This window comes from Salvelinus namaycush, chromosome 42, assembly GCF_016432855.1.
Source record: "Salvelinus namaycush isolate Seneca chromosome 42, SaNama_1.0, whole genome shotgun sequence".
Classification (NCBI taxonomy): domain Eukaryota; kingdom Metazoa; phylum Chordata; class Actinopteri; order Salmoniformes; family Salmonidae; genus Salvelinus; species Salvelinus namaycush.
The window spans coordinates 16,582,111-16,593,819 of NC_052348.1; the positions used below are offsets into that span (position 1 = coordinate 16,582,111).

The window sequence follows — 11,709 nt, forward strand, 5'->3', positions numbered from 1 at the left end:
TCATGGGCCTCAAGGTACATTTATTAAAAACACAAAATATTCATATATTATTTCTTATAGTTTGTCTGTTTTGATATGAGAAAGGCTTGTACTAGTCTCATGTAGCCATACCTCCAAAATCACATTGTTGTCATGCCTCCTTTGGAGGTCTGGAGAATTTTGTATTAGCCAAAACAGTTAGAATGGTCTGCTGGGTTCCAGTGGCTACATTTTGATTGGATGTTATATTTCAAGAAACCTCCCCCACATGCCCCTAAAAGGGAAGCTGCGTGTAATGTTCTTCTCAAGTCGATGAAGGCATTACAACTGCTCTACTAAATACATTTTGTTATGGTGTGTGTACATACAGGCTATGTTATACATCAGCGATTTCCTGGGCATCCTCACACTGTTCCTCCTACGGCACTAGTGGGCAACTTTAGGGCTCCGCCAAAGCAAGGCAATTGATTGGTGTGACGTGTTGCGAGGCATCAATGGTTTCCACCCACTTGTAGCTACTTTCTGTCATGAACTACACCAGGGCTGCGTTCAGTATGTTTTTACGTTCTGAAACGGTTCAATTGAAGGTAAACGGTGCTGTACTGAACAACCAGTTGAAAAATGGGGAGGGGTTGGGTTGTGGGTTGGAGAACGCTGTCAGCATGGCCACTGCCCTTTAAAAATAAAAATATGTCACTCATTGCTTCAAGCCACACCTCGCCACACCCACCAAACGTACCTCGAAGTCTGTTCAAGAACATTTTGGGGAAACGTGTCATTCAGTACAAAACGTTGCACAACATAGCAAACGTTCAAGCGAACTCAACACACCTCTTGCTTCCTGAATAGGGAAGCTTGGTTCTCAACAAGGCTAGCCTGAGTAACACAATACCCTGCAGTTGACCTGCAACAAAACACTCATGTATTAGTCTCCCACTGCAATTGTAGAACACATTCACATCAACCTGATAAATACTAGACTATAAAAACACATATACAATCTATTCCTTCTGAAGGAATTTCACAAATTGTCAGATCACAAAAATCATCTAGTTAAGTAAAGCTCAAAAACCGTTATACTACACATGTTCCTGTGTTTAAGAACCATGTAAGAGGTAAATAAAACTACACATTCCTATCCATTACACTCAGAACATTCCAGAGTTCTGGAGTCTCAACTATTTTTTCAATACCTTAGTCCCAAAATCCCTGATGACATCACTGGTCATTCTTCTGACATCATGATGAGGTCAGCTAAAACCTAAGGGGATGTGGCTGACATGCAAACCAATATTTAATTTAAGAATTGGTTAAAATGAGGTTACGGTTAGGGTCAAGGTTAGGGTTGATGAGATGCTGGTCAGAAGAGTCCCTCTAGTCTCACCCTGCCGAGGCTTCGTAGCTACTACACCCATCTTCAACATCCATCTTCTCTTCCTCTGCCTCTTCAACATCCATCTTCTCTTCCTCTGCAACATCCATCTTCTCTTCCTCTGCCTCTGCAACATCCATCTTCTCTTCCTGTCTGGACTTGGACCTGATGCTGCTTCACCAGATCTCAAACCTCTTGTCTGTCAGGAACGGACTTCTGTCCTTGATTCTGTTGTTGAAGAGCCTGCAGAGAAGAACACTATTATCATCATCATCATCATTATTAGTTTTAGAACATTTCACTACAGATCACCATCATTAAATAGTTGCACCCAGAAAAAGAGACCATATGATCTCACGTGCACACACAAACTGACGTCACACACACTCACCGTACGGTGCGTATTGAAGTGTTGGTGGAGACCAGTTGGAGTATTCTGTCGGTCAGAGCATCAGTGATGTCATTGTGACTCAGGCTACAATACAGAGACAGAAAGAGAATGAAGGATCAGACATTTGTCATGTAGTCACATGGACACACACACACACACACACACACACACACACACACACACACACACACACACACACACACACACACACACACACACACACACACACACAGTGAAACCCACTCACTCCAGGACTTCAACTTTGTGCAGGTGTGTGAGCAGGGGCTGTAGATGGCGGTCTGTGAGTTGGCAGTGGTTGAGGTCCAGTTCTGACAGCCCCTCTGAGTGTTCCAGAACCAGGGCCAGAGATCCACAGGCCTTTTGGTTCAGCCTGGTCTCACTGAGGTCCAGCTCCCCATCCAGGGCTCTGCACAGGAACTCTGCGTGCCTCAGAACCCCCTCTTCAATCCCCTCACACACATGGTCCAGCAGCTGAAGTAGCAGAGCTTTGCTGAGACTGAGGGAACAATAACCAGAGATAACATTATGGGACAGCTCTAACTCCTACTTTTATAAACTAGTTTGTCCTTGTGTGTCTAACCTCAGCTTGACAATATGCAGGATGGGAAGCAGCTCTCTCAGTGCTCCGTGCTCCACCTCACAGTCTTTAAGGATGAGCTGCACGTGGGGCTGGTTTCGGGACTGGTTCTGGGTTGGGTTCTGAACCAGCCGTGTGCTGTGCTGGCTCTGCTTCAGAACAGAGTTTATGGCCCTACAGTGGTCAGTGGTCAGACACAGCGCCTCCCCCTGGTAGTGAGCTGACAGGTCCACAGAGGAGGAGCAGGAAAAGTCCAACCTGTACTGCAGAGCCCTGAGCAGCTCCGCTGCTGTTGTTGTTGTTGTTGGTGATAGTGCCCCCTGCAGGATTTGAGAGGCAGCGCAGGAGTGGAGGAAACTCAGCAACAGCTTCCTGTCAACACTACAGCAGGTGAGAGAGAGACAGAGACCGTCTTATTTACACACCAGCACACAATAAAACACTGATAAAACACACTACAACTCTGTGATTCACGTCAACTCCCACACGTTCCCCTTCAATTCCACCCCTGAGAGAAAGGTAAGTGCATTACACTAAGGTTAGGGTTAGTGGTTATCAGAGTCAGACAGTGTAAAGCACCGTAGTTCTATCCATTCTAAAATGGTCAAAGAGTGCCAACGAAACCTGAGTTGGGAGACTCTGTCCAGAAGAGGCAGGATGCTCTCTATCTCCCCCGGTGGTATGGAGGTCCACAGCAGGTTGACTTTGACTTGGTGGCTGTGCTGCAGGGTGAAACACAGAGCAGTACAGTCCACTCTGTCCAGCTCTCTGCTGTTCAGGTTGATCCAATGGTCTGAAGACCTCAACAAACTGGACACACAGTCACTGTCTCTACTGTTATAGATCTGTCTGATGATGGACTTCACAAAGCTGGAACTGAGCCTGCAGAAAGATGTAGAATGGATTGTCATGGTTATGTTAAGGTTTTAAAAAGGATAACTCACATAGCAACAACTAGCTGGGTAGAACATTAATAGTTCAAGTCTATCAATATTAAATAAAGATCAAATACCTCTTGAATATAACCCTAATGATAATACAGGGTATAACTCAAAACAAAAATATTTGTTTTCTTCTTTCTAAAAAGTCTTTATATATAAAATTAAGTTCAGTCACCTCTTGAATATAACCCTTCCCAGAAAGGGGAGAAGATCCGAGATGTTCTTCTCTAGAAGCCTGTTCTTCCTGAGGTCCACTGTGATGTTGTGGGTTGAATGCTGCAGCAGAGAGAGAAGGACTTCGCAGTCCAGCCTGCAGGAGGTCAGGTCTCCACCAACCTTCACCAGGAACCACTGAGTCAAGTCCTTGTCCTGAGCTTCATACACAACTACAGCCAGCTGCTGCAGAGTGTCTGAGTGCAGTCTAGGAGGTTGGAACATACAGGCAGTCAGAAATGAACACAGATATAAATAAAAACACAAGTATATGTTCTACCTATTTCTACTAGTTAAAAACAGCTTCAAACTGACCTGAGAGTGAAAGGGCCCTGGTGACACAGCAGTGTGATGAGAGAGTGACCCTGGATGCAGAAGTCAGTCAGGTCCAAACACTGCACCGTCCAGAATCTCAGCAGGGACGCCACACTACTCAGAGCCCTGGATAACACTCTGTCTGGTGGCTGGCTGCTCTTTAGGACCAGGGAGAGTTCTGGGACAGTCAGTGGAGTCCCACCTCTCCCTGTCCTCCTAGCCAGTCTGGCCAGTCTCACTGACATGCCCACATTCAGCCTGGAATGAAAAAAACTAACTCAAGCCACTTTTAAACAGAGAAACCTTCTCAGATAAAATGCACAAAAAGAAATCAAACTAATCAATAGACCTGTAAAATATAGCTTACAAAACATACCTGAGCTTGTGTAGCTGTGACACATATGTGAAGAGAAGCGAGGCCCCTTTCAGAGAGATCTTGCTGGGGGTGAGAGTGAGGTCCACTCTGGAGGCACAGAGGCCTAGGACTCTCACCACAGACCTGCATGTTTTCCTGGGTAACTGATCTCCCAGTGACAGGGTGGAGCCCAAGGCCTGGAGGAGAGAGGCCAACTGCTGGGCATCCTCTCTGGACCTCACAGGGATGGATTCACACACGCGCTGGAAGAACCTGTCAGAATCACAGCTGAAACAGCAAAACATGAGGGACACATGAAATCAAACAACAGTTAGAATATTGAACAGCCTTGTGGAAAAGTAATACCATGTGATGTTACAGAGAATGTTACATAATATGCCACGACATAACGTAATATGAGTTTTATAGATCAGGTAATCTGAGTAAACATTGAGGTTTCATGTTACAAGATTTCATAAAGACACATCACTATTAGCATCACATAATCACTAACCACTACACATGTTCAGACTCACCTCAGCTGTGAGATGTAGGGCAGACACTGAAGGAAACTCCTCACTTCACTCTCTTCATCTGACCAGCCTTTCAGCTCTACTGGTTTCTTCTCTGGTTGGAGTTTCAGCACTTCTAGGAGAAGGGAGACCTTTCTCTTTGAGAGGTCTATAGACCAGACTGCAGGAGCTGACTGGTAAACTGGCTGTAATACTGGAAGGACACTCCTGCCTGTTTGAGTCTCATAGTCCTTCACATGTGAGTACAGATCCAGCAGGAAATCACATTGAAACCACTTATCATAATCATCCCCGTCACAGAAAGGGAAAGTTCTGTAAGTACACACTGATGATAGCAGCCTCAGTCTCTTCTCTCCTGACTGCTCCTCCCACTCTGCTGCTTGAGACAGGAGACCCACTAGGGACTTGATCAGCTTTGAGTTATCAGACAACCATGGACAGAAACTGCAACAAGGACAGTAACAGCTGATTCAGACATGGATGGACACATGAAACCAGTCATTACTAAAATATATATGAAGTAGTTATACATTTACATAATGTGCTTTTGTTTTAATGAAAAAATATATAATTTTAGAGAAATTCAAAATATCTATGTGTGACATTTCTAAATGCAACATGTTCATTCAGGAAATCTGAGCATAAATATTACAAGATTCACCAACATTTGAACTTTTATATTTACCAGGTTTCTAAAAGACAATAATCAGTAGCATCACATAATCACTAACCACCACACATGTTCAGACTCACCTCAGCTGTGAGATGTAGGGCAGACACTGAAGGAAACTCCTCACTTCACTCTCTTCATCTGACCAGCCTCTCAGCTCTACTGGTTTCTTCTCTGGTTGGAGTTTCAGCACTTCTAGGAGAAGGGAGACCTTTCTCTTTGAGAGGTCTATAGACCAGACTGCAGGAGCTGACTGGTAAACTGGCTGTAATACTGGAAGGACACTCCTGCCTGTTTGAGTCTCATAGTCCTTCACATGTGAATACAGATCCAGCAGGAAATCACATTGAAACCACTTATCGTCATCATCCCAGTCACAGAGAGGGAAAGTTCTGTAAGTACACACTGATGATAGCAGCCTCAGTGTCTTCTCTCCTGACTGCTCCTCCCACTCTGCTGCTTGAGACAGGAGACCCACCAGGGACTTGATCAGCTTTGAGTTATCAGACAACCATGGACAGAAACTGCAACAAGGACAGTAACAGCTGATTCAGACATGGATGGACACATGAAACCAGTCATCACTAAAATATATATGAAGTAGTTATACATTTACATAATGTGCTTTTGTTTTAATGAAAAAATATATAATTTTAGAGAAATTCAAAATATATATGTGTGACATTTCTAAATGCAACATGTTCATTCAGGAAATCTGAGCATAAATATTACAAGATTCACCAACATTTGAACTTTTATATTTACCAGGTTTCTAAAAGACAATAATCAGTAGCATCACATAATCACTAACCACCACACATGTTCAGACTCACCTCAGCTGTGAGATGTAGGGCAGACACTGAAGGAAACTCCTCACTTCACTCTCTTCATCTGACCAGCCTTTCAGCTCTACTGGTTTCTTCTCTGGTTGGAGTTTCAGCACTTCTAGGAGGAGGGAGACCTTTCTCTCTGAGAGGTCTATGGACCAGACTGCAGGAGCTGACTGGTAAACTGGCTGTAATGCTGGAAGGACACTCCTGCCTGTTTGAGTCTCATAGTCCTTCACATGTGAGTACAGATCCAGCAGGAGATCCCATTTCCGATCGTCATAAACTTCAGACATTGAAAACACTTTCTCTACAGTTGTTTGTAAGGTTTCTCTCTCATGGAGGGCTGCTTGAAGACACAGATTCAGTAGGAATGTCTTCTCTCTCTTTCTCAAGTCTTCAGGGGATCTTCTCTGATACTGTGGTGGAGCAAAACTGCATGAACAGTTTAACAACAAATAGATGAATATGTGTGAGATATAATATGCATTTCTGATGGTCACATTATGGCAGGTAAAATAACATGACTATCTTTCTAAACTCATCATCCACTTCAATCATTCCTCATAATCATGACCACAAAGTAAGATTGTATCTTTTCAAAACAGTGTGTGTATGTTTAGCATATTAGGATGTTACGAACAAACTTCCTTTTTAAAAGGGTGTCACGCCCTGGCCTTAGTTATCTTTGTTTTCTTTATTATTTTAGTTAGGTCAGGGTGTGACATGGGGAATGTATGTGTGTTTGTATTGTCTAGGGGTTTTGTATGTCTATGGCTGCCTAGATTGGTTCTCAATTAGAGGCAGCTGTTGTTCATTTGTCTCTGATTGAGAGCTATATTTAAGGCAGCCATATTCATTGGGTATTTCGTGGGTAATTGTCTATGTCTAACGTTAGTAGCTTGTGTATGCACTTTCGTTTGTAGCTTCATGGTCGTTTGTTGTTTTTTGTATTAGTTTTGTAAAAGTGTTTGTTTCGTCTTCGTTATATTAAAGAAGATGTATTCGTATCACGCTGCGCCTTGGTCCTCTCTTCCACGTAAAGACGAACGTGACAGAATTACCCACCATACCAGGACCAAGCAGCGTGTCAAGCAGCAGCAGGAGCAAAATACACAGGATTTATGGACTTGGGAGGAGATACTGGATGGTAAGGGACCTTGGGCACAACCGGGAGAATATCGCCTCCCTCGTGAAGAGCTGGAGGCAGCTAAAGCCGAGAGGAGGCGATATGAGGAGGCAGCACGGAAGCGAGGCTGGAAGCCCGCGAGTCAAACCCCAAAATTTCTTGGGGGGGGGGGGGGGGGCGACAACGGAGTGTGGCGAAGTCAGGTAGGAGACCTGCGCCAACTCCCTGTGCTTACCGTGGAGTGCGAGAGTACGGGCAGACACCGTGTTATGCGGTAGAACGCACGGTGTCTCCTGTACGGGTGCATAGCCCGGTGCGGTACATACCAGCTCCTCGTATCGGCCGGGCTAGATTGAGCATTGAGCCAGGTGCCATGAAGCTGGCTCAACGCGTCTGGTCTCCAGTGCGTCTCCTCGGGCCGGCATACATGGCATCAGCCTTACGCATGGTGTCCCCGGTTCGCCAATACAGCCCAGTGCGGGTTATTCCACCTCCCCGCACTGGTCGGGCTACGGGGAGCATTCAACCAGGTAAGGTTGGGCAGGCTCAGTGCTCAAGGGAGCCAGTACGCCTGCACGGTCCGGTATATCCGGCGCCACCTCCCCGCCCCAGCCCAGTACCACCAGTGCCAACACCACGCACCAGGCTTCCGGTGCGTCTCCAGAGCCCTGTTCCTCCTCCACGCACTCGCCCTATGGTGCGTGTCTCCAGCCCGGTACCACCAGTTCCGGCACCACGCACCAAGCCTCCTGTGCGTCTCCAGAGTCCTGTGCGTCCTGTTGCTGCTCCCCGCACTAGCCTTGAGGTGCGTGTCCTTAGCCCGGTACCACCAGTTCTGGCACCACGCACCAGGCCTACTGTGCGCCTCAGCCGGCCAGAGTCTGCCGTCTGCCACGCGCCGTCTGCGCTGTCCGTCTGCCCAGCGTCGCCTGCACTGCCCAACGTCGTCTGAGCTGTCCGTCTGCCAAGCGCCGCCTGCGCTGCCCGTCTGCCTAGCACCGTCTGAGCCGCCCGTCTGTCCTGAGCCTTCAAAGCCGCCCGTCTGTCCTGAGCCTTCAGAGCCGTCAGTCAGTCAGGAGCCGCCAGAGCCGTCCGTCAGTCAGGAGCCGCCAGAGCCGTCCGTCAGTCAGGAGCCGTCCGTCAGTCAGGAGCAGCCAGAGCCGCCCGCCAGTCAGGAGCAGCCAGAGCCGCCCGCCAGTCAGGAGCAGCCAGAGCCGCCCGCCAATCAGGAGCAGCCAGACCCGCCCGCCAGTCAGCTGCAGCCAGAGTCGCCCGCCAGTCAGGTGCAGCCAGAGCCACCCGCCAGTCAGGAGCAGCCAGAGCCGCCCGCCAGTCAGGAGCAGCCAGAGCCGCCCGCCAGTCAGGAGCAGCCAGAGCCGCCCGCCAGTCAGGAGCAGCCAGAGCCGCCCGCCAGCCAGGAGCAGCCAGGCCAGGATCTGCCAGAGCCGCCCGCCAGCCAGGATCTGCCAGAGCCGCCCGCCAGCCAGGATCTGCCAGAGCCGCCCGTCAGCCAGGATCTGCTAGAGCCGCCAGTCAGCCAGGATCTGCCAGAGCCGCCAGTCAGCCAGGATCTGCCAGAGCCGCCCGCTAGCTAGGCTCTGCCGGAGCCGCCCCTCCGTACAGTGGCGCCCTCTGGGATGGTCTTCAGTCCGGGACTCGCTGCTAGGGTCGCCGTTCCAGAGGCGCCACCAAAGCAGGTATTGACTATGGTGGAGTGGGGTCCACGTCCCGCACCTGAGCCGCCGCCATAAGAAGGCCCACCCGGACCCTCCCCTTCTGTGTCAGGTTTTGCGGTCGGAGTCCGCACCTTTGGGGGGGGGTTCTGTCACGCCCCGGCCTTAGTTATCTTTGTTTTCTTTATTATTTTAGTTAGGTCAGGTTGTGACATGGGGAATGTAGGTGTGTTTGTATTGTCCAGGGGTTTTGTATGTTTAATGGGGCAGTGTCTTGTATAGGTGTTTGTATGTCTATGGCTGCCTAGATTGGTTCTCAATTAGAGGCAGCTGTTGTTCATTTGTCTCTGAGAGCTATATTTAGGCAGCCATATTCATTGGGTATTTCGTGGGTAATTGTCTATGTCTAACGTTAGTAGCTTGTGTATGCACTTTCGTTTGTAGCTTCACGGTCGTTTGTTGTTTTTTGTATTAGTTTTGTAAACGTGTTTGTTTCGTCATATTAAAGAAGATGTATTCGTATCACGCTGCGCCTTGGTCCTCTCTTCCACGTAAAGACGAACGTGACAGAATTACCCACCATACCAGGACCAAGCAGCGTGTCAAGCAGCAGCAGGAGCAAAATACACAGGATTTATGGACTTGGGAGGAGATACTGGATGGTAAGGGACCTTGGGCACAACCGGGAGAATATCGCCTCCCTCGTGAAGAGCTGGAGGCAGCTAAACCCGAGAGGAGGCGATATGAGGAGGCAGCACGGATGCGAGGCTGGAAGCCCGCGAGTCAAACCCAAAAAATTCTTGGGGGGGGGGGGGGGCGACAACGGAGTCTGGCGAAGTCAGGTAGGAGACCTGCGCCAACTCCCTGTGCTTACCGTGGAGTGCGAGAGTACGGGCAGACACCGTGTTATGCGGTAGAACGCACAGTGTTTCCTGTACGGGTGCATAGCCCGGTGCGGTACATACCAGCTCCTCGTATCGGCCGGGCTAGATTGAGCATTGAGCCAGGTGCCATGAAGCCGGCTCAACACGTCTGGTCTCCAGTGCGTCTCCTCGGGCCGGCATACATGGCATCAGCCTTACGCATGGTGTCCCCGGTTCGCCAATACAGCCCAGTGCGGGTTATTCCACCTCCCCGCACTGGTCGGGCTACGGGGAGCATTCAACCAGGTAAGGTTGGGCAGGCTCAGTGCTCAAGGGAGCCAGTACGCCTGCACGGTCCGGTATATCCGGCGCCACCTCCCCGCCCCAGCCCAGTACCACCAGTGCCAACACCACGCACCAGGCTTCCGGTGCGTCTCCAGAGCCCTGTTCCTCCTCCACGCACTCGCCCTATGGTGCGTGTCTCCAGCCCGGTACCACCAGTTCCGGCACCACGCACCAAGCCTCCTGTGCGTCTCCAGAGTCCTGTGCGTCCTGTTGCTGCTCCCCGCACTAGCCTTGAGGTGCGTGTCCTTAGCCCGGTACCACCAGTTCTGGCACCACGCACCAGGCCTACTGTGCGCCTCAGCCGGCCAGAGTCTGCCGTCTGCCCAGCGCCGTCTGCGCTGTCCATCTGCCCAGCGTCGCCTGCACTGCCCAACGCCGTCTGAGCTGTCCGTCTGCCAAGCTCCGCCTGCGCTGCCCATCTGCCTAGCTCCGTCTGAGCCGCCCGTCTGTCCTGAGCCTTCAAAGCCGCCCGTCTGTCCTGAGCCTTCAAAGCCGCCCGTCTGTCCTGAGCCTTCAGAGCCGTCCGTCAGTCAGGAGCCGCCAGAGCCGTCCGTCAGTCAGGAGCCGCCCGCCAGTCAGGAGCAGCCAGAGCCGCCTGCCAGTCGGGAGCAGCCAGAGCCGCCCGCCAGTCAGGAGCAGCCAGAGCCGCCCGCCAGTCAGGAGCAGCCAGAGCCGCCCGCCAGTCAGGAGCAGCCAGAGCCGCCCGCCAATCAGGAGCAGCCAGAGCCGCCCGCCAGTCAGGTGCAGCCAGAGCCGCCCGCCAGTCAGGTGCAGCCAGAGCCGCCCGCCAGTCAGGAGCAGCCAGAGCCGCCCGCCAGTCAGGAGCAGCGAGAGCCACCCGCCAGTCAGGAGCAGCCAGAGCCGCCCGCCAGTCAGGAGCAGCCAGAGCCGCCCGCCAGCCAGGAGCAGCCAGGCCAGGATCTGCCAGAGCCGCCCGCCAGCCAGGATCTGCCAGATCCGCCCGCCAGCCAGGATCTGCCAGAGCCGCCCGCCAGCCAGGATCTGCCAGAGCCGCCCGCCAGCCAGGATCTGCCAGAGCCGCCAGTCAGCCAGGATCTGCCAGAGCCGCCCGCTAGCCAGGATCTGCCAGAGCCGCCCGCTAGCCAGGCTCTGCCAGAGCCGCCCCTCAGTCCGGAGCCGCCCCTCCGTACAGTGGCGCCCTCTGGGATGGTCTTCAGTCCGGGACTCGCTGCTAGGGTCGCCGTTCCAGAGGCGCCACCAAAGCAGGTATTGACTATGGTGGAGTGGGGTCCACGTCCCGCACCTGAGCCGCCGCCATAAGAAGGCCCACCCGGACCCTCCCCTTCTGTGTCAGGTTTTGCGGTCGGAGTCCGCACCTTTGGGGGGGGGGTTCTGTCACGCCCCGGCCTTAGTTATCTTTGTTTTCTTTATTATTTTAGTTAGGTCAGGTTGTGACATGGGGAATGTAGGTGTGTTTGTATTGTCCAGGGGTTTTGTATGTTTAATGGGGCAGTGTCTTGTATAGGTGTTTGTATGTCTATGGC

General features: G+C 50.8%; 1 protein-coding gene across 1 annotated transcript; it reads right to left on the minus strand.

The window, feature by feature from the left end:
• On the minus strand, nt 1–6,614 carry LOC120034685. Its single transcript, XM_038981289.1, has 11 exons — nt 6,201–6,614; nt 5,451–5,891; nt 4,701–5,141; nt 4,186–4,452; nt 3,810–4,067; nt 3,457–3,702; nt 2,965–3,222; nt 2,344–2,721; nt 1,990–2,259; nt 1,743–1,826; nt 1–1,594 (listed from the first exon to the last, which is right to left on the minus strand). Exons 1-11 carry the CDS (start codon nt 6,488–6,490, stop codon nt 1,528–1,530), a joined length of 3,000 nt encoding a protein of 999 aa, XP_038837217.1. The 5' UTR covers nt 6,491–6,614; the 3' UTR covers nt 1–1,527.
• Between the last annotated feature and the right edge of the window lie 5,095 nt (nt 6,615–11,709).

Excerpts from the sequence above, each read along its gene's own strand:
- LOC120034685 (XM_038981289.1), bottom strand. The coding sequence starts at position 6,490 with ATGTCTGAAGTTTATGACGATCGGAAATGGGATCTCCTGCTGGATCTG. Across the intron at positions 5,892-6,200 it reads CCCTACATCTCACAGCTGAG|TTTCTGTCCATGGTTGTCTG; the intron begins GTGAGTCTGAAC and ends TCCTTGTTGCAG. Across the intron at positions 2,260-2,343 it reads CTGCATATTGTCAAGCTGAG|TCTCAGCAAAGCTCTGCTAC; the intron begins GTTAGACACACA and ends TTGTTCCCTCAG.